Here is a 26,286-nt window from a genome sequence, read left to right on the forward strand (position 1 = left end):
AAAAAAGAATAAAAAAAATACAAAACAAACATGGTTGAGCAAATGTCCTTGCTGTGTACTTGAGCATCTTTTGGATATATGCCTAGGAGTGGTATAGCTGGATCTTGAGGAAGCGCTATTCTTAATTGTCTGAGAAAGTGCCAGATTGATTTCCAAAGTGATTGTACCAGTTTACATTCCCACCAGCAATGGAGGAGGGTTCCCTTTCTCCACAACCTCTCCAGCATGTGTTGTCACTTGAGTTTTTGATCTTAGCCATTCTGATGGGTGTAAGGTGAAATCTCAGGGTCATTTTGATTTGCATCTCTCTGATGGCTAAGGATGATGAGCATCTCTTTAAGTGTTTCTCTGCCATTCTATATTCTTCTACAGAAAATTCTGTTTAGCTCTGTACCCCATTTTTTAACTGGATTGCTTGATTTATTGCTTTTTAACTTCTTTAGTATCAAAGCAGATACTGACTCATAACCAAACTTTCAGCAGAGTACAGGGAATAATATGAAAGGAGGAGTTGGTATGACCTGGAGAGGACAGGAGTGCCACAAGGACCAAATATATCTGGGCACAGGGGTCTTTTATGAGACTGTATCTCCAACCAAGGACCATGTATGGATATAACCTAGAACCCCTGCTTGGATGTAGCCCATGGTAGCTCAGTGTCCAAGTGGGTACCTTAGTAAGGGGAACAGGGACTATTTCTGACATGAACTCAATGGCTGGCTCTTTGACCACCCCCCCCCCCTCGAGGGAGGAGCAGCCCTGCTCGGCCACAGAGGAGGACTTTGCAGCCAGGCCTGAAGAAACCTGATAAGCGAGGGTCAGACGGAAGGGGAGGAGGAGGTTCCCCCCATCGATGGACTTGGAAAGGGGCAGGGAGGAGATGAGGGAGGGAGAGTGAGAGTGGGAAGGAATGAGGGAGCCGGATACAGCTGGGATACAGAGTTAATAAACTGTAATTAATATTTAAAAAAATAAAAATTTAATTAAAAAATACAAAACAAAATCTTTTTTAAAAATTAAAAAATAAAAATCTTGAGAACATGGCAGTGAAGGCCACCATCCCAGCTACTCAGAGGCCGAGGCAGGGGGAGCGACCGCTCAAGACTGACACGAACTGCAGAGCAGGTCTAAGAGCTATCTCGGCAACTCGGTGAATTTCCATCTATCTCAAAATAAAAAGGTCTTAAAAATTAAAAGAAAGGCTGGAGGACGCAGATGCAGCTCAGTCGAGTCTTGCCTAGCACGCACCAAGCCCTGGGTTCAATTCCCCACACATTAACTTGTCATAGTGATGTGGTCTATGTTTTAGGACTGGGGAAGGAGAGGCAAGACCAAGTTCAACATCACCTGTAGCTGTGAGGTGAGCTGGAGGCCAGCCTAGGGTACGTGAGATCCTGTTGCTTTTGTTTTTTAAAGGTGGTGGTTAACACAGAAACTCATACCTGGCCAAAGTGCCAAGAGGGGCAGACAAGGATGGCCTTGAAGAAGACAGCTACGTCACCTTCACCGTGCCTCCGGGCGGGCAGAGAGAACCAAGAGTCAGAGGCTGGAGAGACGGCTCAGTGGTTCACAGCACCACTGCTGCTCTCCCAGAGGTCATGACCTCACTTCCCTGCACCCATGCTGGACAGCTCACAACCACCTCAACTCCAGCCCCACAGATCCAAGGTGCCCTTCGGACCCCTGCACTCATGTGGGTATGTGTACATGATCATAAAATGTTTAGACCTCTCATAAAAGTAAATAAAATAAATGAGCATTTGCCCTCTGTGCTGAGACCCTAGGGTCATTCATCCTCAGTAGTGGAGAAATAAAGCTTCATAATGCCGAGTAGGTATTTTCCCACACGCACTCATCAGCATGGGCATCTGGCACGTACCCAGAATATGTTGGCCTACATTTAAAACAACAGTAAGTCGGCCTGGAGAGGTGGCTCAGAGGTTAAGAGCACTGGCTGCTCTTCCAAAGGTCCTGAGTTCAATTCCCAGCAACCACATGGTGGCTCACAACCATCTATAGTGAGATCTGGTGCTGTCTTCTGGTGCACAGACAACACATGTAGGCAGAAAGCTGTACAGATAATAAATAAATAAATCTTTAAAACAATGAAAACAACAGTAAGTCAAGGTCCTAAGTAAGCATCACATAGGCACTAACTAAACACAAGGTCCACGTGCGCTGTCCTGGCACCACCCACGGTCCTGCTGAAGCTGAAGCCACGGGAGTGTGTGGAGCTGCTCCCGCAGGCTCAGCCTCCACCAGACCCACCCACAAAACCCCACTGGAGGTTTTCTGCTGGTGCTTTTACCCTTGATCTTGTTTAAATATAAAAAAAAAAAGAGACAAATTACCCACCTCTCAGAAATTGGAATTTTATAAAAAGGCATTTTTATATCCATAAAATGATATAATTTTTGCAATTATATAAACGTCATAAATTATACAGAATGTTCCTTAATTACAGCTTAATGCAATGTGGTACTTTCCTCCCTCCCTAAAAAAAATGAGAGAGAACCAAAAAAAATAATATATAGCTATATATATATATACATATATATATATAATATGTATTTATATAATATAGACAAACCAAATACGAAAAAAATCATTTCCTCTTTGGTATAAAAATCACTTTCCTCCTAAGAGACACACAAACAGACATGACACTGGGCTTGTAAACTGTGTGGCCAAAAGGGATTTCCCCATCACGTCTTCCCCTTCCTACTCCCCACACTGGCAGCCCTGCTTCACAGCAGCTGACCTCTGGCTCCTTCGGGACTCCTACATGGAACATTTAGATTCCTGTGCCCTGACCTCCAGCTCCACACCACTCCCCACCCCTTACTCTGCTGCTAGCAAACAAAGGGAAAGGATTATTTTGGAAGTTGGCAAGGCAGCAACTCAAGAAGTACCTGACTTCAGGAGCCGGGTGTGAAGAGGGTACAGATGGAGCCAGCAGTTCCCCGGCTGCACAGGTTTCCCCACACACCCCCACAGCAGAGCCAGAGGACAGGGTCCTAGGTTACTGGGTCAAAGCAGCTGCGGCCAGCTTCCCTTTCAGCCCCACCTCAGGGTAGGCAGAAAAAGCACCGGCTAAGGAGGGAGGGAGAGAGGGAGGCTGGAAGCAAGTGCGCTGAGGAATCATCGGCTTTCCCTGTCCCAGCACTACACTTTATACTGAGCTTTAGCTCACTGAGAACCATGGGGCCACTATCTGGGCTCTAGCCCAACACCAGCAGGACTTAGGAAATCCAAGAACCCGTATGTGTGCCCTGGAGAGGCCACAGCACAGGTGAGGAAGGAGCCAGGACCATTCTTCCTTCCCGCTCTCTCAGCAGCCTCCCACTGACAGTCCTTCCCTATCTGGTGGCTCCTGTACCCCATAAGGACACTAGCACCCTAAAGGTGACCCACGAAACGTGGCCCCTCCCCAGCCACTCCACCAGGTAGGGCATCCCAGTGTGTGCCAGCCCCCTCTTCCCAAGACAGTTAAGACACTAACCACAACATGAAGTCACACAAAGGCCTCCTCCACTTACCAAATAAAAAAAGACAGAGCCGAACAACACAAACATAAACCAAGAGGACATACGATGATGTGAGGGACTCTGGCTTCCCAGCATGATACATTCTTGTGTAATTCAGGAACAGGGGCACAAGGGCCTCTGGAGAACAGGAGTAAAAAAATATGGAGATTATAGTCTCCCTGTGGGTTCCAAGTAGGACAGGGGTGGACCTAACCTTATAGGGTTTTTTTCATGTTTTTTGGTTCCACATCTGGTCCCTCACTGCGGCCCCTATCCAAGGCCCGAACCCCTGCTCTGCCCCTGGGGCCCACTCCCTTCACTCCTACAAACTGGCGAGACCCAGAGGGCAGTCCACCAGGCAGAGGAGGCAGGCTGCATGAAGGGAGGACCAGCAGTTTGCAGACAGCGGCCCTATGAGCTCTGGTCCCTGGCACAGCCGGTCCCAGGTCTTCAGCCCTTGAGCGGCTTCTCAGCCGCACTGCTGGGGCTGTTGGCACTATCACTTTTCTTCCTGCGCAGGCTCTCAATCCAGCTGGAGCTGGAGCGTGTGCTAAAGCTGGACAGGGCCAGGGAGCTGAGCCGCATGTTCTTGCCAGACATAATGAGTTCTCCGAAACCTTCCTGGTGAGAGAAGGCATAGCCGGAGCGCCGGGAGCCAGTGCGGCCCACTCGCCGCATGCAGCGGTGCTGTGCCTTCTGCTTCTTCCTTACCAGCTGGGTGTAGCGGACCTGAGGAGGGCACAGGGAAGGGGAGCCCTTCAGTGTCCTCTCGCACGGCCATGGCGCAGAACCACAGCAGATCAGCACAGGAACTTCCGTAGCCATGTGCGGCGTGAGCCCCCAGGGTTCTGCAGCCCAGACAGAGCTCTATAGCACCCAAGCAAAAGAGGCTCTTCCTGCCCCATCGCAGCTGCCCCCCAAGGCCTACCGCCAGCTTTGCCTGGCTTCTCACCGTGTCGGAGAGATCCGGCTTCAGGCTAAGTCTGAGGAAGCGGAAGGCTACCACGGGCATGATGCAGACGGCTGTGGTGAGCACGATCGTGAGCCACACGGTGGGCTGAGCCAGGGTGTTCTGGGCATTCCCTGAGGGACAGGAGTCACGCAGTTGACACAGGGGATCTTTTCACTTCCCTGTTGCTATTTCTGAAGGTTCCATGTCCTCAACCTCAAAACCCAAGCCACCTTTGACTTCTTTTTTTCTTTCTGTCTGCCACCCACATGCTTTTCTCCAAAACTGTCTCTGGTCTCAAAGAATCTCCAGGCTGATATAGCCCACGTGATGGACCCCAGATCTGCTCTGTGCCTTTTCAAGCTAGGAAATACTTACACTCACCTAGGCTAAAACTACAATGCCCACCTCACTCCTCTCTCGTCTTCAAACTCACAATCTAGTCTACTGGCTCCATATTCTAAAAACCTAAAGAATTTCAAGAGCCCATAGTCCTACTTCGATTCCTGACAGAGGTCCTAAGCAACCTGTTTCTACCTGCACCCTTCTACTTTGTTATCCAAATATGGTAACACCGAGCCTTTAGAAACAGAAATTGGTTTATGTACTTCCTGCTCAAACCCTCCAATGGAACCAAGGCCTTTATGCATGGAAGGCAAGCATCCTGCTGAGTGATTGCCCCGAGCCCACAACCCTCTTTTCTACATATTTTTGTCTTGAGACAGACGCTTGTGTAGTTCAGGCTTTATTCTGAAACTTGCTAAGCAACAGAGAAAAGACTGTGAGCTCCTGACCCTCCTGCTTCCGCCTCTCAGGCACTGGAATTGGAGACATGTGGCAGCCTGTATTTGCTATATTCAAAAGCTAGCTTTGGAAAAGAACGAAACAACAGACAAACAAAAGGAAAACGTTTTGATGCCATCTACCTCCTTTCTCTAATGAAGACTTCCAACAGGGCAAAGCAAGGCACACTAGCAGCCCAGCACTCAGAGTCCTCTCTCTTTTCCCCCTGCTTCCCAAGGCCTCTTGCCCCACACAGGCTCTCCCTTCACATGCTTGGCTCTGCTCACTAACAGCACTCTCCTCTACAGGACTGTGCCTGGCCATCCCCAGTGGCTGTCTGCTGACCACGAAGCCTGCCATCCCTGACTTCCGTGGAGCTCTGACCCTCCACAGCCAGGAAAGGGTTATCCATCCCTCTCACAGACATAGACGCTCCTTGGCGGCAGGGCCTGCAAAGTACCTGGCATGTGGAGTACTGATAAGTGCCAGCTGTCTACCCTGTTGTTCCTAGAACACATACAATTCATCACTGATTAAAAAGGATGCTGCAGGCACTTACCCACAAACCGGAACTGGTTTGGAAACATGTCAAAGAGCCCGTTGCTATGCATGGCAAAGAGGATGGCAAAGTAAACGGCGAGGCTGCCCCAGATGAAGAAGTGGTTGATGGCTGTCCAATAACCTGTATCTAGCCCAATCTGCAAAAAATAGTTATCACAAGTAGGAATGTCCCGCCATCAGAAACAGCATGTGATGTGGGGACAGCCCTCGGGAGGGCTGGCCGAGAGACGGCCCCCTACCTGCACGCTGACCACGATGACCAGCGACGTGGCCACGGTGACTGCGAAGGACTGGTAGTCGGCCAGCTGGGTGCCGTCATCGCGCGTGGCCTCCGCGAGCACCCCGTAGGGAATGAAGAACATGAGCACGGAGGTGTAGATGCCCTGCGCGATGCAGATGAAGAACTCCCGCTTGTTGAACAGCAGGTTCAGCTGGCCTGGCTCGTACAATTTAGGGTACTCCATGCTCCGCTGCTCCGGGACATCCTGTGGAGGAGGGCCCCAGAAGCTGCCGCACAGATGCTCTCCCGTCCAGGACAGATCCAGGCTCAAGCTAGATTCTCCCAATCTATCTGTGTTCAGCAACCCAGGGCAATTACAGGTTCCAGAGCCACAGGGGAAATAGCCCTACTCCCTCTCCAGCTGGCAGCAGGGCCCGCCCCACACCTGCTGTGGTATCAGATGCCCTTTCACGGCAGTACTCTCCCCTTCCAGCCTGACCTCTGAACTCCCCATACCTGGTCAAAGACCCCCATGGCCAGGACCGGGAGGGAAGTGTACACGATGTTATACAGCGTGATGAAATACTGGTCATACACAGTCTGCAAGAGAACAGGGCAGGAGGATGCAATGAGCCTTCTCTAGGAATTAGGCACGGAAAGAGGCTCCAGCACCAGCAGCCCTACCAACGTCCCTCAGGTCCTAGGCTTTCCACTCTCCAACAAACGCTTTACTCTTCGCTTGTTCACTTTAAGATAGGGTTTCCTATGTAGTTAAGGTTGACCTGTCCAAACTGACCTCAAAAGAAAGTAGAGACCCCCCCCCCCGTCTCTACTTCCTGAGTATTGGGATAAGTGTGCACCACCCAGATTCAGAGAACAAAGCCAAGTGGTGCCACACAGTACATAAGAGGTCAGCCTCAGGGCTGAGGAGATGGCTCAGCTGTTAAGACCACTGGCTGCTCTTCCAGAGGTCCTGAGTTCAATTCCCAGCAACCACATGGTGGCTCACAATCATCTACAAAGGGATCTGATGCTGTCTTCTGGGATGCAGGTGTACCTGCAGACAGAGCACTCCTACATTAAAATAAATAAATAAATAAATAAATTTAAAAACAAGCAAGATTTCTATATATTAAAAAATAAGAGAGAGATCAGCCTGTATTACATGAGACCATGCCCCCCAAAAGAAAGAGTAAAAAGAAACACCAACATTTATTAAACATATGTACTAAATAATGGAACCAGTCAATTATTTACTTCACATTTATTTACTTCTCAATGTGAGGGTGTGCCTGTTTGGGGAGCCTGTGTGTGCTATGGTGTTCATGAAGACAAAGAACAACCATTGGCTGTTGGTCCTTGTTTGAGACATAGTCCCCGCCACTATGTAAGCCAGGCTAGCTGGACCACAAGCTTCGAGAGATTCTCTCATCTCCATTTCCAGTTCCTACAGTCACAAGGTTGATGTGCTGCGTGTGACTTCTACATGGATTCTAGGGATCTGAACTCAAGTCTTTAAGAACACACAACAAGCACTGGGCTCTCCCAGCCGGCCTTACACAGAGGTCTAGAAACGCTTGCTACCTGAGCTGAGAAGCCGCAGAAGAAGCCAAACCAGAAGTGGACCATGGTGAACGCAAAGTTCTTGTAGAAGAAATAGCAGAGGAACTTGCACATGCGCAGGTAGGACCAGCGACCGTGCACCAGCAGGAGGCGCTGCAGGAACTTGAACTGGGAAAAGGAATAATCAGAAGCCAGGACGGCCTGGATCCCTTCCTGCCCGCTGATGCCCACGCCAATGTGAGCAGCTGCAGAGACAAAAGATAACACAAACATGAGGACCATATACTTCAGATCTTACCAGTTACAGCCCTGCCAGCCCCTTGCTCCTCCCACTCAGTTATAGCCCCACCTCTTACTCCTACCACCCGGTCACAGCCCCACCCCCACTCCACCCACCCAATCACAGCCCCGCCCCTTGCTCCTCCCACTCAGTCACAGTCCCACCCCACCCCACCCACCCAGCCACAGCCCCACCCCTGCTCGCTCCTCCCACCTAGTCACAGCCCTGGCCCTGCTCACTCCTCCCTAGTCCTGAGACCTCACAGATAGCCCAGCCCACACTCTTTAAGATTTACTTATTATTTATTAGATACACAGTGTTCTGCCAGCATGTGTGCATGCACGCCAGAAAAGGGCACCACATCTCATTATAGATGGTTGTGAGCCACCAGGTGGTTGCTGGGAATTGAACTCAGGACCTCTGGAAGAACAGCCACTGAGCCCACTTCAGGGTCCCCACACTAACTTTTAATCATGCTGACATCATTGGCTCCATCCCCAATGGCAAGTGTCACTGCCTTCTTGTACTTCTTAACCAGTTCCACCACTTGTGCCTTCTGCAAGGGTGTCACCCGGCAACAGATGACAGCTTTGCAGGCGCATGCTGTTTCCAGGAACTCTAGTTCCATGTCAGCCTCCAAGGCATGAGCCTGAAACAGAGAAACACGAAGTCGAAGTCTTCCCAGGGGACACCTCAGCTCTTCTGGTCCCTTGATCTTGTCAAGGGAAGTTAAAGCAAGGTAAGATTCTAAGGCCAAACCGAGAGAAAGCATAGCCAGGGTTTATAGGCATCTCTGCCAACAGGGAACAGAGCAACTATGGGCAAACACTCAACAAGGTCTAAACATTCCCCTGCCTGGTAGCCTGTTCCAAACTAAAGATGGCAAGTATTACCAGGCTGTGCCCATTGATGACCAGGGCGTACTCCCCAGCAACAGCCTCCAGGACAGAAGAAGAAAGGTTCCCCTGGTAGGTGAAACCGTTGCCCACAGTGTGGGATGAATCCACCATCTTCTTCCTGGCTTTCCTGTGAGGGCAGGAAAGAAACTGTGTGTGGGTGTGTGTGGGCTGGGGGGGGGGGGGGGGTAGGGTGGGAGGCTCCAGGACAGCGGCAGAAGGAAAAATCTAGCCTGCTAGTACCTGGGCACAGTTCTGGGCATCTGCCTCCCCAGGCTCTCGTTTACCTGAGCTCCTCTCGCACCTCCAGGACAGTGTGGCCCGTGACAATGAACACCTCTGTCATGTCATCAGTCAGCATCTTACAGGAGTAGCCAATGTTCACAGCTGTCTCTGCCAAGAGAAAACAAAGGTGCCGCAGGTCGGGGTGCTTTCCCTCCTGGGGGCTGCTCCACTCAAGCGCAGGACATCTGCCACCAACTCTGCCCTGTGAGCACTCACCTTGCTTGTCCCCAGTCAGCACCCAGATCTTGATGTTGGCCAGAGTCAGGAGGGCAATGGTCTCTGGAACTCCCTGCTGAAGCTTATCCTCGATGGCTGTGGCGCCCAGCAGCTGAAAAGATCACAGGGGCTTCTGAGGAGAGCTGTGGGCGCTGCGTCACCACGGCCTGCCCCAGTCTGTCCTGTCCTGACCATACCATCATGTCACTCTCAACCTCTTCATAGATGCTGGCCAGCCTGTCCTCTCGGTTGTCTTGGGCTAGGCTGGCCTGAAGGCGTCTCCTGGCCCATTCCTCATAGTACTCTTCATCCAGGTCTTTGTAGGCCAGCACCAGGGTCCTCAGCCCGTCCCCCGCATACTCCTGGAGGAAGAGTAGGGAAAGCCAAGGGAATGCTAGAAATTCTAGGATTCTGGAAAACACAGCAAGAGGAGTGAAACTCAGATCTCAACAGATAGCTCAGATAATCTTTGGCGGGAATGTTTTAAATGTCTAACGTTATTCTGTATTTGTGTGTGTATCGGTGTATATCATGGCACATAGGAAGAGGTCAACAGAAGTTGGCTATATCCTCCCACCATACAGGTTCTGGGATCAAACTCATGTCATTATGATTGGCCTCAAGTGCCTCTATGTGATGAACCGTTTTGATGACCTTCCTGGTTGGTTTGTTGACAAGGTCTCAAGTAGCCCAGGCTAGCCCCAAACTCCTGATCCTCCTATGCCACATACTGAGATCAAATGTATTCAATAAAACAAAATGAAAACCCACCAAGAAGAAGGACATCGTGGGCTGGTGGGGTGGCAGCGAGTGCTTGCTGCCGAGGCTGGAGACCTGAGCGTAATCCCCAGAGGCCACAAGGCAGAGAGAACCCATTCCTTCAAGTTGTTCTCTGATCTCCACACACACACCATGGTGTGCACGCCACATACATTATCAACTACGCACATGCACACACATAAACACACACACACTTTTATTTTCAAAAGGACAAAATGGGGCTGAAGAAATGGGTCAGCAGTTAAGAGCACTGGCAGCTCCTTCAGAGGACCCAGGTTCGATTCCCAGGACCCACATGGCAGCTCACAGCTGTCTGTAACTCTAGTTCTGGAGATCTAACACCCTCACACAGATATGAATACACACAAAACACCAACGCACATAAAACATGCCCTTGCCAGCCCACAGTGCTGAGAAGCACAGAAGCCCAGGCCATCACACCTACATTCAGGTGGTCAGTGGTGCTGTTGAGCAGGTCCTGGGTAGACGGGTGGAGCCTGTCCAGCAGGATGGTGTCAGCCCCTTTGCAGTACAGTCGGATCTTCCCCTCTGGATTCCGCACTGTGAATGGCACAGGGAGAAAATTTCAGACAGAATACCCACTAAATATATCAACAAGCGTGCCCCTAGCACCATCCTCACCGGGGCCATCTACTGCCCCACATCTCAACTTCCTGGTCCCGGCCTCACTCACCTATTACTGACATCCGCTTTCGGATGTTGTTGAAGTCCAGGATGGCCAGCAGCTGGTAGGTGATGGCGGTACCCATCTCATGGACAGTGATTGTTTTAGGGGTACGAGAGCGAAACACAAAACCAAAGTTCCTGGCTGCGGTGACCAGAGCCCCCTCATCCGGAGACTGAGCTTTGTAGAACAGCTCTCCTAGAAGGGAAAAGGAGCATGTGCAGTAGGTGGCCACCATCCCGGCTACCTGCCTTCCTAGGAAGCCCCAGCACAGCAGCAAGGAGCTCCTCAGCTCACCTCCATTCTTTTCTTCTGACATGACAGTGTGACACAGGGAAAGGAGACGGAAGAATTCATGTGTGTGAGGGTCACCCATCTTGACAGCCTCCAGGAGGCTTGGGTCCCAAAACAAAAATTTTTTGTCGGCCAGAGGATTGAAGGAGAAGTCAACAGGCTCTGGTCTCTGGAACAGACAAGAGAACCCTGAGCTGCCAGGCCACACCCCAGAAAAATCACTCTCTGGTCTCCCACCTCTCAGAAAGAGCCCAGGATCCTGGATACTGGATACTTTGGGCCTCGGAAGTCTAGCTGAGCTTTTTTTATTTTTAGTTTTTTCCCGTATCTTTGAAAAAGGGTCTCAATATGCAGCCTGGGATGACCTGGAATTCTGTTTATAAGCCAGGCTTGCTTCAAGGCTGTGAGCCTTCTTCAGCCTCCCAAGTGTGAGATTACACATGTGCATGCGCCTAATCCAGCAGTTCCCCACCTTGCTGCCCGCTCTCCTTAAACACCCATTTCTCTGCAGTTCTCCATTTCGTGCCCAGACGACACGCTGTTCCCATCTACGCCAGCTATTGCTGGCCAGCTGTCCTGACTGTGTCTAACTGGCATAAACAATACTCATGGAGACTGGATCTTACCTCTCCCAATTCGGCTTTGTGTCCCAAGACATCAAACACATCACCTACACGTATCCAAACAGAAGGAAAGGTGCTATCAGCACTGCAACTCCCCAGAGCAGCACGGGAAAGCTTCTAGTGCAGACTTGGGCCTACTCACCCTAGAGATGCCCCCCACACTCATCCTGCAGACCTTAGGAGCCTGGCCACAGGGGTCATAGTGCCCACTGCTCAGCATGTCCACCCCAGCCACCTCCCTATAGCTCTCCCCACAAGGGCGACTCCAACGCTCTGCCTGCCTCTCCCAGCATTCCTGCTGGGTGCCTGGCACCTTCCAGGCCCAGAAAGCAGAAGATGCCTCACACCCTGGCCATGAAGTCTAGGTTATTACAAAACACCAGTTACTGAAGGGTCTCTCACACCTGCACACACGCGGCCCCACACCATCCCAGCGGCTCAGCCTCAAGCCACTGTGACACGGCCACACCAGAAAGCCTACAGTTGCATTCCAGAGACTCACAAGGACCCCTTGCAGCAGCAGGGAAAGCTGTACTTCACTGGGCAGCCGAGGTACACCCCAGGGGGATGCCCACAGGCAAGTGTCTTGGGGCTCACTTCATATAAACAAGGCATCACCCTGGTGGAAGAGCTGAGATCAGGGCAAGGGCTCCAAGGGAGAGCAAGGAAAGGATTCTCAGTACAGTTCCCAGAACAGGATACAGGGCATAGCCTTTCTAGCTCCTTCAAACCCAAACAGGAAAGAGGTAAAACCCAGGGTCAGGACAGCTAAAGGAGCCCCAGTGCCACTGTCCTTCCAGGCAAAATGTAAGCCCTCGCCCTCAGCATTAAGCCTCACCGTAGCTGTGGCCATTGATGGAGCACTTGTTGAACACCATGATGTTCTGGGTGAGCGTGCCTGTCTTATCAGAGAAGATGTACTCCACCTGGCCCAGCTCTTCGTTCAGCGTGGTGGTGCGGGCCTCTGCAGGGGTCCGCTTCTTCATGCAGAACATCTTCTTATCCCAGTTGATGAAGTAGCTGTGGCCCAAACGGATGACTTCCACACTGCACAGGGGACAGGAGGTTGAGGGCTGGGCAGCAGGGAGGGAAGAAAACATCCCACCCGCCTTGCCGGCAGGCACTTGGCCTGGGGAGAAACAGAAATGGAGAAGACACCTGGGCACAGGAACCTGGCTGGGAGGGGAAAGGGAAGCCTGCAGGTGTACCGCTGACAAAGCTCCCCGCCCCAGCCCTCCTGATGCTCTCCACACAGAAAGGCGCAAAGGCTCTGGGGAGACAGGACGGATGGCAAAGGCAGCGAAGGAAGAGGAACTGCACACAAGGCACTCGGCCAGTTCTTACCTCAGGACTAAATACAGAAACCATGCAGAAAAATATAAGAGAAAATGCAAGAGGGAGGGAGAGAAAAAGAGATTAATAATGAGGGTGCTGTGGCTGCTGCAGCAACAGTCACCTCCAAGAGGTCACACGGGGAAAGAGCCCAAGAAGCTTCTGGACCCCATCATCCTCACTGCACAGCACAGGCAAGGGCTTTGCTTGCACACTGGGAAGCAGAGGCCTGATGAACAGGGGAGCGTGCTCACACCAAGTCACAGGGCAAGGGACTGTCAGCTCGTTAATTTTAGGGTGTGTGCTGTTAACATTCCCAGAAAAGAATTCTATGTTTGGGTCCAGGATGGCCCAGCAGTGGGCCACACATCTGAAACCCTGCTTCAACTTGACTGAGGCCCTATCAAGATCCTGTCACTGAGCAAAAATGAGATACCTGGGAATGTTGTCACGGCCTTTTGCCAGGCAGCTAATCAACCCTGCTCCCACCCTCCCCCACACTTGAATGCTGATTCAGCCTGAATCTTAGGCAGCGACGGAGAGCTCCAAGTGAACTTAGATACAAAGCAGGTACAGCAAGAGCGGAAGAACAAAATTAGCTCGTAAGCAAGAAAACATTTAAATAACAGCAAAGAAGCGAGTGATCAAGACAGTGTCAGGTGCAGTACCCAATATTTGCAAAGGAATTTGTTGTTACTGTTGTGCTTGGTTTTTTTTTTTTTGTTGTTGTTATTTTTTAGGGGGGGAGCGGGGCCAGGGCCTTGTTTTGGAGCCAAGGCTGACCTCACATTTGTGGCAGTCCTCCTGCCTTAGCCTTTCCACGTGCTGTGAATACAGGCAAAAGATGCCAGGCCAAATGTATTTTCCAATCTGGTGCCTTGTTGGAAACATCGTTATGAAGGAACACAGGTGTCAGACAGGAAGGGAAGACAGACAGCAGTGAGGCCCTAAGTGACTGTGGGCTAGTCTGAGGTCACATGGCTAACAGTAGGCGGCAAGACAATCAACCCAGAACCTCCGATCCCCTCCTTCCTGCTCTGAAGCCCACCAGGCAGAAGTGATTCATTCTCTCACAGCCATCATCACTAGGATTTGGGCTAATGAGGAGAGCTGAGCACAATTCCGGGCATTTTGTTAACTGAAAATGAAAGCGAGAAAGAGTTTGGAGCATCTGCACAAGGACTTCCTTTAAAAGGCCATGGGCTAAGCCCGCTGTAACAGTGCAAAACTGCAGTCCCAGCACTGGAGAGGCTGAGGCAGGAGGAGTACCAGTTCCAAACTGGCATTGGATACACAGTGACTGATTCAAGTCCCAGGCTTCCTTATTTCGATGCCAAGCGCTAAGCAGGAAAGACTTTTGGGTTCTGTCCTCCCCTTTCTTGCCCCCTCCTTCCTTTGTCCTCATTGGCCTTTGCTTGTTAACATTCTCCTGACTGCAAATGTCCCACGCACACTGCACACAACAGCCAGCGACTGCTAAAGCACTCCCAAAGACTGTTTACTCCTCAGGTGTTTTCAAGAGCCATTCCTGCAGGTGCACAGACACCCTTAACAACACAGAGAATGCTTCCATTTTCAGATCTCTCCCCTGTGGCTTCTTGCACACGGCTGAAGCTCCTGACTGCCCCTATGTCATTCCCAGCTTCTCATCTGCCTGTCCTTGGTCTCTTTCTCCTCCAACTTCACCTACCCCATGCTGCCCTCTCCTCATGTGAGAAGTATTCCTAACTAAACTGCTCAGAGAACTTGGTGCCTAGCACGTGCTGCTTCAGGGGCTGGCACTGGTTCTAGCCCCAGGTCAGCCAATCTGTTACACTGAGGGCAAAAGCAACCTACACAACTCAGTAGCCCCAGCTTTCCACAGACGCTTCAAGGTAGAACAACTTCTACTCTGTGACATGTTCAGGGTTTTCCTCCTCTATCATACTGAAGCTTCAAAAGGGAAGGAGATCAGTGTTCACTTTTGTAGGCACGTCACAAAATAGGTATACAATAGCATGCAGTGCTGAATAAACCAATGTAGTTTCTACTTCAATATAATCCAGAGGCCAGGAGACTGATACAAAAAATTAACAGGTAACATAAAATGGTCACAGTATAGAAAGGACTCCATATTCCTTCTCAAGGCTTTGCCTTCCTGGAAAAGTGAGCAAGGCACCACTGAGGGCTCCCTGGAGAGAACACATACCTGACATACAGTGAAATGGGCACAACGGTGTTGAGGATGATGATATAGGACCAGAAGGAGAGGAAGCCAGAGAAGAAGGCACTATCCACCGCCTCGTCCCAGGGCAGGTAGGCCTGGAAGCGTGTCCCGACTTCGTGCTCCCAGATGGCATTACCAATGGCCAGGATCACCCCCATGCAGACCAGGAATCCAAAAATCTGAGGAGGAATGAAAAGCACAGATGGGACAGGGGCTTAGAGAGTTCCCTGAAGAGGCCGACTGACATGTCGAGCCCGTAAGAGCTCCAGCACTGCTGTGCTGCAGGCTGGAAGGGACCAGGATGGGCGGCAGGTGCTTGTCTGCCACTGGGGCACGTGGCCCTTTCTCTGTGCATGTTCTCATCCCTAGGTCACGGAAGCGGAAACATTAAGTAGCTTCCAATCTGAACTCCCTGGAGTCCTTAAAGGGCGAGGCTGGTGTAAGCTACTTCTCCACGATTAAGAAGCTTATTGTAGGGGCTGGGGAGCTGGCCCAGTGGTTAAGAGCACTGGCTGCTCTTGCCAGAGGACCTGGGTTCCATTCCCAGCACCCACATGGCAGCTCACAACTGTCTGCAGCTACAGTTCTAGAGGATCTGACCCCCTCTCACAGACAAAAGGTAAAACACCAATGCACATGAAATTAAAAGAAAAAAAAAAAGCTTATTGTAAGCGACCTACCTGCTGTGCTGGCCCACACAAGGCCAACAGAACATATGTATTGTATAGAATACTTTTTCTCTTCTTGGGAATTAAACCCAGAGCCCCCTGCGTGCTAGGCAATCTACTACTAAGTTATATCATAAGGCCTTCCTTCACTTTTTTTTTTTTGTTTTGTTCTGAGACAAGGCTGGTTTCAAACCTGTGGCAATCATCCTGCCTCAGCCTCCCAAATGCTAAGATTACAGGTATGAGCCACCAGGCCTGGCTTGGGAGGACCCTGAGTTCAAGGCTAGTCTGGGCTACAGAACTCAACTTTATCTGAGTGAGAAAGAACACAGGAAGGGAATAATGGAGACAACTGTCTGGTCTCCAGCAACTACTTCCCAAACTGCTCCTATGTTGAAGCTCTGACAGACAGATGTCATCCTGGGCAGTGGCCACCAGGGGGCAAGAAGAGCATTTGTATGTGGGATTAACCCTACTGCAGCCTGAGTTTCTGCATGCCCTTTAAGGCTAGGGTGGAAAACTCAACTGTGGCTGCCCTTGGGCTGCCGAAGCTAGCATGTTGTGGGCAGAAGGAGAAAGTCCAAAAAGCAACTCCAATTCTAGACAAACAGGAGAAGGGCTCAGGAACTGCCAAAGTGAGCAAAGAGAACTTTCCCCTTGGGATCCTTCATCCTTAGAAGTTGGAGAATAACCCTGCTTACCATCTTCTCCATGGAAATTTTTCTTTTTAACTCTGACTCCATCTCTATGAAGGCCTCCTTGTCCCTGGCAATAGCTAGCAGCTCACACGCACGTTACGATGCAGTCATAACAGAGCCCACAGAGGGGTGGTTTGTTTTAGCTCTCTTTAAGTTGTTGATTTATGCATGTCCCTAAGGCTTTTAAAAACACCCACAAGTCTGAAATAAACACCACCCCTGAGCAGCCACGCCTGAGCAGCCACGCCTGAGCAGCCACGCCTGGCTGCTGCCTAGAGAAGAACCAAAGGAGCAGACAGACCTAAGGGAAGACCTCAGGGAAGGCTGTAGGGGCAGCTGGGAGACTCACCCAGAGAACCAGAGTGTTCATCAGGCGGTCGATACTTGTCCTCTTGAACTTCGTCCTGCCACTGTTCTGCATCAGCTTAGTGTCAGGACCTTGAAAATAACGGGAAGCCAGATAAACAATCCGAGGGCATGATAACAGAAGACCAGGCGGGCGAGAGACAGCCAGGGATGGAGGGGCACTACCTCCAGCACCCCCACCCCCAAAAGTTCTGTCCACACCCCGAGGGAGGCCAGGAGGCTCACCTGCGAAGATGACGAGCCCAAAGCACCACTCGGTGTTCCTCAGCACACAGCCGCGCAGCAGCATGTTCTGGTTGCTCAGGGGGAATTTGTTTTCCTTCCAGTACAGCGTTCCACTGAACTTGTCCAGCTTGTTGTTGGGAGGTTCACAGATGACTTCGCCTGGGTGGAAGACAAAGGTGCTACCGCTCGGGCTTCAGTCTCATAAGGAAACAGACAGGCAGTTACAGGGCTAGGCAGAGGCTTAGGGGTTAAGAGAACTTCTTGTTCTTCCAGAGGACCTAAGTTTGTTTCCCAGGATTCTTGAGCAGCTCACAACCACCTAAACCTCCAGATCCAGGGCATCTGATACCCCCTTCTGGCCTCTACAGGCACCTGCATACATGTGGCTCACACACACACAAATAAATATTTTAAAATACATTGGTATTTGACTGCATGTGTGTCTGTGTGAGGGTGTTGGATCCCTGGAACAGGAGTTACAGTTGTGAGCTGTCATGTGGGTGCTGGGAATTGAACCCAGATCCTCTGGAAGAGCAGCCAATGCTCTTTAACTCCTGAGCCATCTCTCCAACCCCCTCCACACAAATAAATTTTAAAATAACATTAATTTTTTTGAATTTAAACATCCAGGCTTAGTGGTTCACATCTCTAACTCCAGCACTGGGGAAAAAGAGGCAGGTAGAGCTCTTGAGTTTGAGAACAACCTGATCTACAAAGAATTCTGGCTACAGGGCTCCATACTCAGACCCTGTCTTCAGAAAACAAAAAGTTTTGTAATAGAAAAAGTAGCAGCTGGGTGTAGTGGCACATGCTTTTAATCCCAGCACTGAGGGAGGCAGAGGCAGGCAGACTGCTGTGAGTCCAGGACAGCCAGGGCTACACGGAGAAACTCTGTCTCAAAAACCAAACAAACAAACAAACAAACAGAGAAGGGGCGCTGTGTGTATGGTGCATGTAGGTGGGTGCTAGAAGGACATGGGATACTGGCACACTGCTGGCAGAACTTGTCAAGAAAAAAGAGGAGGGCACTGGAGCCCTGGGCGCAAAACTAACACTGTGTAAACTGGGTATGGCAGTGCCTGCCTGGAACCCAGAACTCCAGAGGGTGAAGAAGGGTCAGGAGTTCAAGGTCATTCTCCATTACACAGAAAGGGAAATGAAAAACTAGGTGGTGTGAACTATTAAACACATACTCTCAGAGCGATGTAGCTCAGTGGAAGAGCACTTGCCTAGGTCCTAGGTTCATCCCTAGCACAACACAACAAAGTCCATACTTAGACTCCAAAACACCACTTGTGTTTGATACATGCATGTGGGATCCTCCCTGTATCACTCTCACTTTAACTCTTTCCTATTACACTTGTGTGCGCACAAGCACGTGAACACACCCGCGCCAGGGTGTGCGTGTGGAGGTTATAGGACACTTTGCAGAATTCAGTGCTTTCCTTCTACCTTATGGGTCCCAGGGATTCAACTCAAATAGCTGGGCAAATGCCCTCATCCACTGGGCCATCTAACCAGCCTCTCTGCCTTATTGTTTGGGACAGGGTCTCCCTCTTATTGAACCTGGAGTTCAAGGATTCGTCAGCCTAAATGTCCACTGAAACCCATGACTCGCCCTCTGTCTGCCTCCTGGCCCTGGGATTGTCAGTATGTTTCCACAGCTGGCTTTCACATGGGTGCTGGGCAGCTGGGCTCAGGTCCTCAAGCTTGTTCAGCTAGACAGCTGATTCATGTCCTCAGCTCCCAAAATCACAACCTTGAGGCTATACATACAGAATAGGTTGCTACACTTTCACTTAAGCATCACTGGAACTAAAGACTAAATGGCCAATGGGTGGCTGAATAGCACTGAGCTACAATACACTAAAGAGGACAAGGCGAACTCCTTATATGGTGGGAGGATACTGATGATGGCTGGGCAGTGTAACACCTACAGTCCCAGCAGTCAGAGGGCAGAGGCAGGCAGCTCTCTGAGTTCCAGGCCAGCCTGGTCTATGTGGACTATCACAAAACATGTAAATAAGACTTAGGATGTATTAACAGGCAAAGGGTGTGCTGAAGAGCTTTTCCTAAGATCACACTTACATATGGTTAGAGATCTGTAGGGAACCATGAGCTAATATGGCTACCTAAGGAGGGCAGAGCCCATCTACACAGGCTGACTTCTCATGAGGGACATAACCACTGTTCTGAGTTGATAAGCAGAAAGAATGTGCTGACTCTCTCAGCACGCCATCAGCCACAAAGCTCCCTTGAAATGACCATCAGTTCAAAAGCCAAGGGGACCACCAACCATTCAGTCACGTCCCTCCCGACAATGTCCAGACCCCTGCTCGATCACAGCAACCAGAAGCCAACAGCAGAGATCCGCTCTGGACTCCAACCCCAGCCCACCTTCTCCAACCAGGCTGTGCCAGGACTACCCACCATCAAACTTGGCCAGCTTGCTGATGTCCCCCAGCTCCGAGGTCACTGGAATTGCCTGGCGCACTTTCATGTTGGTCTCTCTGGAAGAACAACCAATACCCTTGAGTTCTGGCCTCTCCCCAAGCAGCTGGGATCAATCCTTGGGCACCTGACCCCACACAGCTCGGCCCAGCGAAAGTCTAACAGTTTCTTACTCCTCAGTTTCCTAAAAGGTACAGATCCCAGACCTGGGAACCTTCTTCAAAAAAATAAATAAATACAAAGTAAACTCTCCTCCCCTAAAGATGCATGCAGAAAGCTGACAACAAGCACTCACCCATCAAGTTCCGAGGTCTCTATGTAACATAACCCATGGGGCTCGCTGCTGGAAAGGAGAAGGAGGTCCGCCTACAAGAAAGCCTGATGAGAACTCACACACACGAAGCCCCGCCTCAGTGCTCTCAGTGGGAGGCACCCTCCAGGGCTTTCTTTTTGGGGGGCTGTTCTGAGACAGAGTCTCCAATGTATAGTCACGTTGGTCTGAAATTCATTATGTAGACCAGGCCTTGAATTCAGAGATCCATCTGCCTCTACCTCTGCCTTTGTTCTGGGATTAAAGGCCCATGGCATTATGGCTGGCATTCAGGTGTATTCTTTTTGTTTTGAATTTGGGAAGCATGAAAAAGTAGTCCCGGCCATGTTAACATGACACAGAAGCTCAACATCGGGAAAATCTCTTTCCATGATTGTTAAGAGGCAACAGAAAACCAGGAAGGAATTGTCCCTTTCCACAAAAGACGAAGACTGCTGAAAAAGAACCCTGTCTCTTACCGCCACAAACTGGTTATTTTCTAGCTTGATAATATCACCAACGCAGACATTCATCCATTGCTCTTGTTGGAGGCTGCGGCAAAGAAGAGACAACAGAGGCTGTCACTAACTACAGAGGCTCTCGTGGGAACCTCCTTCCTCCCCCATCCCTGGGCTAACAGTCACTCACACTCCGTTGATGAGCACCTGAGAATGACGGTTATTCACCTGGTTATCACTCTTGTGGCGGAACTGAAAGAGAGCTCAGAGAAGTGAGACCCCTCTCCCTACACCTGGAACTCAGAGTACTCTCGGAACATACACCTGTTCACAGACTGACTCTCTCCCTAGTGCCCCTGCCTACCCCTCAGCCTAAGTACTCCAGATAGAGCTGGAGCATGAGGGACACCAAAACCACCAAAGTGACTATGGGGAAGGAACAGGAGGGGATGGCGGGCAGGGAGAGCAGAAGGTAAACAACTCACATAGTCATCAGTGGCATCTTTAACAGCTGTGATGGTGAGGACAAGAACCAAAGGCACAATGGTGGTGAACCAGGACAGGGACGAGATCTGGGGGATCAACTGAAAAGAGAGGTATGCTTCTAGGACCCTCACCCAGAGGCTTCTTGCCCCTAATCCTTCCTCTTCTTTGCTCTATTCAGCTTTGTGAGTTACAGAAGATATAAGAGAGGTCACTTACCTGCAGAATAAGAAGGAACAGGAAGTAGGTGTTGGCAACTTCCTGGAACTGCTCAAAGAGGTTGACAGGCAGGAAGGTGAGAATATTGTACTTGGAGGTCTTGATGCAGTTACTCTACGGCAACAGGAGGAGAGATAATGAGGCACCCCTCAACCCAACCTAGAGCCTGACCCAGACTCCCTCATCCATAGCTGTGCTTCCCAAACCTCCTGTACACACACACGTGCACACACATACACACACCCTGCTAACAACCACAGGGAAGAGGAAGAGGGAAGAAAGCCTTCCAAGGACAATTCATTTGTCCTCTAGGATAATGATTTTGCTTCACTGACAGCCTGAAAAGTTCAGCCCAGAAGCAGATGGAAACTGCCCTTGTCTTTCTGACTCCCCAAGCACCCTTCCCAGTCAGCCACCAGCCTCAGACTGAATCTTCCAATACTCTTCCCTTCCAGCTCTGAAAGAGGGCTTACTTACCGCATACTGGAATTTCTCATTGTATTCACGGTCATTAGCTCGTGCCCTCCGCTCTTCTTCTGTAATAGAAAGAGGTTAGGTGAAGTCAGGAGGAGCAAACTTCAGTCAGCTCTACTCAACCACTGTGAGGGCTCTGCTTAGCAACTGCTTCTCTCCACGGAATGCAGCTTTGGTGTCATTAAACTCTTTGCTCTAGTCCACAGTTGCCAGCACTTAGGCCACATGGCCCTGCATGCTACTCCCCCACTTCCCTTTTTGAAACAAAGTCTCTCTATGTGCTGAAGACTGGCCTTGGTCCTCCTCAGCCTTCCAAGTGCTGAGCTACCACTCTTTAGGTTACACTCACAGCACAGGACACATCCTCTGTTCCTGACTATCAACAGCCAAGGTCGTCCACCCAGAGCTCTCAGGCCCTCCCCCACCGCTCCTGTAACCAGCTCCCTTTACTGTTGTTATTAACACATCCACCACCACAATGGAGAGGTAGTACAAAGCTACCTTCCTTGTGGAGACCACTGCAAACCTCCTCACAGCACTGCTCTCACCCTAATCTCAGGAGGAACTCGGTGGGTGCTGCCAACACAGGGTCACAGTGCCCTGGAAGGGCTCTGCCGCAGCATCCCAGGCCCACGTGTCTCTAAAGGAGCCTCTTGTCACATGTCACCATAAGCAGCTTCTGACTGGTGGACAATGACATCATCCTATTGCAAAGCTCATCTTCAAGTGTGGGGGTGTGTGTGTCAGAGATGTGGGTCATGCAGACTGAGCAGAAACGGAGAGAGGATGAGGTGCAACTGCGATCTTTCTCCCTACCATTTACAGATATTTCCCTTAAAAGGGATGTCACTAGTAATGGCCCTCACCTCGCTGTACTTAACCTAAACCCTGCAGACTCTGGGGCCACGAATAAGAGGAGCCCTGTGAAGGCTTCCCTCCTCAGACTTAAAAGAGAGTATTAACTTGGTTATGCAGCAAGCTTGCTACCTTACATCTGACAGAATTCCAGACCTCTTCCCCCAACAAGCACAATGCAGTAACAAACCCCAGGCCACGGAGTCCTCAGACAAATGAGCCCACTTAACACGCAAAAACTTCCCTCAGAGGGTCCCCTTTCCTACTGAGATGCTAATCCCCAAGGAGCACACAAAAGAAGAAGGGGGATCCCAAAGGGCCCCACAAGGAGCATGGGGAGGAAGGGACGCTGAGGACAAGGGAATGCGGAGGTCACAGGGAGTCAAATCACGGATGTGTAAGAGCTGCCGGACTCTGCCTCCCGTTACCTGTCCCCCAAGAAGGCTTCTTCTGGCTCCAAGACGGAGGCGCCCCGGGCCGGGCCCACTTCTCGGGCATCTCCTTGGGGACCGTCATGATCCCGTTTTAAGAAGGCGCACTGTCTGTCCTTGGCCTCAGCGGCGCCTACGGGGTGGCCCCCCAGGGAGGCGCGAAGAGCTGCGGCCACGCAGAGGGGAGCCCCGGCCGCTGGGCGTGCGTGCCACCCGCAGCCCAAGCCATCCTCGCGGCCACCTGCGCCTGGGACCACCAGCTCTGCAGGAGCTCCACTCCCGAGTCTCAGGACGGGCAGTCGAGCTCCGAGTGGCGGGGACTCAGTGCCCACGCCCCAGGCTCCGCCCCACCTGCTCCCACTGCAGAGCCGAAGCCTGCCAGCGCCGCGTAGGCGAAAGCCAGCGCGCGGCCCCGCCCTCTCCCCCAGCCAATGCGGGAGAGCCGACCGCCCGCGTTGTCCAGGGCAACGGCTTTCATCCCACACACACCCTCCTCCTTCCGCGGGAAACCGAGAAGGACTCCGGTGGGTAGGCAAAGGAGGCTTAAGTCCAAGTGCCCAGGCCAAAGAGTAGGAGCTGCAGGTGCATCTAAGCCAGGGCCGAGCACCAGCCCAATGATGAAACGAAGAATTCAGTTTCTTAGGCTACCCACTCAGGACGCCTAGGGGCCTTAATCCCCTTTTTCTAAGAACCATACTAGTCGGCCCTCTTCCCCTGGCTCCCTAAGTCATAATAACGGCCATTTTCACCATGGTCCCAGAAACCCACTTCTTGCCTCTCTTTACCTGGGGGGCGCTTTTTTGCACACAGTGCCATCTCACCCAGCAAGGTTCCAGCACTCCCATGGGAGACCCTGCAAGAAAGCAACAGACACACGTGGTCGAGAACTCTTCATTTCCCCTTCGGAAGATTGTTACCCCAGCTCTGCCCCTGTCCTCCCCACCGCCTCCAATTCCGGCAACACTCATCTTCCTGCCCTGATGTGGATACCTGAGAGGAAAGAAGGGTCTTCCCTCTGAACTAGATAACATAAGGGGCCTGAGAATTTACAGAATCCATATAGGAAAGGGCCTGGAAGAGACCAGATATTGACAAATGAGAGCTCTCGAGGTATCCACCTGAGGTGCAATGGGTGTCCTGCGTGCCCCCCTGGTGGCGACAAATGCTGCCTGTCCTAGAAAGCAGCATTTCCCCTCGTAGGCTGGGTGGAGACGGCATGCGCCAGGAAACACCTGGCTCACCAGGAAACAGGGTGGGCATGTTCCACCCTTCTGGAGAGCTCATAATTTTCCCCACCCCCACTTTCATTACTGGGACTTCCATTATCACCTCCTCCCCAGAGCAGTGCTCATCAGAAGCAGGGCCACCACTTCCTGCGGACAGTCCCCAAACCACTTCCTCTCAACCTTGTCCAGCCACCCCCTGGGGCCATCAGGGAGGTCTTCCCAACCCTGCTGAGGAGCCACCTTTCTTTCTGACCTAAGTCTAGTCCAGTCGGTATGACACTAGGTACAGGTTCAGAAAGTGTCGGCTTCCATCCGCCTCCCATGTACTTTCTCCTGAAAAGGTATAAGTCCAGGCCGCAGCGAATCCCTCTTCCTTTAGATGGAAAGCCTTCCCCCTCCCTAGTTCCCATGCCTCCAGCCTGTCAACCCCAAGAGATACTAATTGCCTGTCTGCTCAAACTCTGTAATTACTGACTCTGGCCCCAGCCATCCCTTCACTAACACACACTCCCTCCTTGACCTCGGAGCAGACAATCCTGAGTGGCATAAGTCCTTTTCACTCCTGACTCTCCACAACTGTGGCAAACAACAGTGCTGCCTGCCCCCTGGCTCAGGAAGAAAACTTCATGCACATTTTGGCGATGCCAAACCCTCTTCCAGGGCCCCAGCCAGGGTCTCCACCCAATCTAGAGCATGAGTCATGGGAGGGTGGGGTGTGGAGCCAGAGGTTAAAGCAGAGGATGCAGGGTGGGCAGTACTGGCTCCCACCCAGCCCCACCCTAGTGGAAGGCTATCAAGCATCCTAAGCCCTAAGATCTCGCTCTTCCTCCTTTGAAAGAGTTAACAGCGGAGCTAGCTGACCATCAAAAGTCAAGTCTGGACACGGATCAGGAAAGTTCTTTTACCTCGAAGACCCTGGGCAGACTGAAAACGTGTTTGCCCCCAAGCATCGAGAGGGGCGCAGTAATAGAAATCACTGCAAACAAGGTCCCCCTCTCAGGATATCCTGGGTTTTCTTAAACCCGTTAGGCCCATCAGCCACGTCGCCTTGCCCCGTCACCCTACCCCAGCCCCCTCTGCAGCCACATCTGGGATAAAAATAGCCAGCCCTGGGAAGGAGGCAACGCTCCACGAAGGAAAAGGGCTCCTCCTCTGGGTCTGGCCTCTGCTTGTTTCCAACCAAGAGTCTCTACAGAGGAAGCCAGCAGGTCAGCGAGACAGGAGAAAACTAACACCCGGGGCCACCTTCCTTCCCTCGCCAAGGACAGTATCCAGGACCCACTGCACAGCTCTGAGCTCCCAAACCTAACACCTCCGGCACCCTTGATTTTCTTGGGACACAGAGAGACCTCCACCTTCGCGGGACAAATCCTATCAGCGCCCTAGGCTGAGCCCAGGGTTACCCCTCGCGCCCCAACTCTCCGCACGCCCCTTCGGCGCCCATCTTCCCAGTCTGCGCACAGCCACCCGCTCTCTCCAGCCTCCCACAGCCGGCCCTCCCGGTCCACACCCCCGGCCCCGAGACGGCGCCTCACCTTAGCGCGCAGCGCTCGGCGCTCCGCCCGGCGGCCCCGTCCGGCCCATGCCGGGGGCTGGGGCGGGGGCGCTCGGCTCCGCGGCCCGCAGGCTCCCGCCCCCCAGCGGCAGCCCGGCTCTCCCCCCGCCCCCGGGGCCCCGGCCCGCTACTTTGTGTCAGTTTCTGCCGCGGGGCGGAAGTGACGGAGGCGGCCACGGGCGGGGGGCGGGAGGGGCTTTGGGGATGTGAGGGGCGCGGCGTGCGCCATCTTGGCGCGGAGGGGAGGGTCCCGCGCGCCAGTTCCGTACGCGCAGACGTTCGGCTGGGCTGGAGGGCGCTGCCAGGCTGTTTCTTTATTTTGGGAGCCAGAAACCGGGAGAATGCTAGAATGGTGCTCTCTCTGTCAGAGAACGTCTGCGGAGAGGAGCCTGGTACGGGAGAAGAGATGAAGAAGCCCCTTAGCGCGCTTCTCTTTAGCCCGAGTCTCTGCTCTGCTTCCCTCCTCGCTCTGGCTCATCTCATGGCCATTCACCCTCCTGAAAAGGCACAGCTATGCATTGACTGGGTGTTGGCTTGTGCCTCAGTTTCTCTGCTTGGTTCTCCTGACGCTGAGAAGATGGCTCTGCCCCTTACCGTGCCTCTTGGGTGGTACACGCTTGCGAGCGCGCGGACACACACGCACACACATACACACCTCGAAGAACCG

At 51.8% G+C, this 26,286-nt stretch overlaps 1 protein-coding gene across 2 annotated transcripts; it reads right to left on the reverse strand.

Moving 5' to 3' along the window:
* Positions 1–2,358: 2,358 nt before the first annotated feature.
* Atp8b2 (ATPase phospholipid transporting 8B2) lies at positions 2,359–25,751 on the reverse strand. 2 transcript variants are annotated; one of them, XM_021646735.2, is made up of 28 exons: positions 25,600–25,751; positions 23,624–23,691; positions 21,556–21,614; positions 21,079–21,192; positions 20,862–20,960; positions 20,567–20,628; positions 20,398–20,470; positions 19,904–19,974; positions 19,588–19,667; positions 17,158–17,316; positions 16,916–17,004; positions 15,183–15,379; positions 12,501–12,709; positions 11,666–11,709; positions 11,043–11,208; positions 10,755–10,943; positions 10,506–10,621; positions 9,478–9,642; positions 9,281–9,392; positions 9,067–9,172; positions 8,777–8,909; positions 8,349–8,532; positions 7,625–7,848; positions 6,557–6,640; positions 6,060–6,305; positions 5,819–5,957; positions 4,480–4,610; positions 2,359–4,256 (listed from the first exon to the last, which is right to left on the reverse strand). In XM_021646735.2, the coding sequence occupies exons 2-28, from the start codon at positions 23,652–23,654 to the stop codon at positions 3,978–3,980; spliced, it is 3,561 nt and encodes a 1,186-aa protein (XP_021502410.1). In that variant the 5' UTR covers positions 23,655–23,691; positions 25,600–25,751; the 3' UTR covers positions 2,359–3,977. The 2 variants fall into 2 exon arrangements, with proteins under 2 accessions (XP_021502410.1, XP_021502409.1); XM_021646734.2 differs by lacking the exons at positions 23,624–23,691; positions 25,600–25,751 and adding an exon at positions 22,836–23,203.
* Positions 25,752–26,286: the final 535 nt, after the last annotated feature.

This window comes from Meriones unguiculatus, chromosome 1 (assembly GCF_030254825.1).
Source record: "Meriones unguiculatus strain TT.TT164.6M chromosome 1, Bangor_MerUng_6.1, whole genome shotgun sequence".
In the NCBI taxonomy this organism is placed as follows: Eukaryota; Metazoa; Chordata; class Mammalia; order Rodentia; family Muridae; genus Meriones; species Meriones unguiculatus.

Excerpts from the sequence above, each read along its gene's own strand:
- Atp8b2 (XM_021646734.2), bottom strand. The coding sequence starts at position 22,923 with ATGACGGTCCCCAAGGAGATGCCCGAGAAGTGGGCCCGGCCCGGGGCG. Across the intron at positions 21,193-21,555 it reads ATGAGAAATTCCAGTATGCG|AGTAACTGCATCAAGACCTC; the intron begins GTAAGTAAGCCC and ends CTGTTGCCGTAG. Across the intron at positions 17,005-17,157 it reads TGGGCTCGTCATCTTCGCAG|GTCCTGACACTAAGCTGATG; the intron begins GTGAGCCTCCTG and ends GTTATTTTCAAG.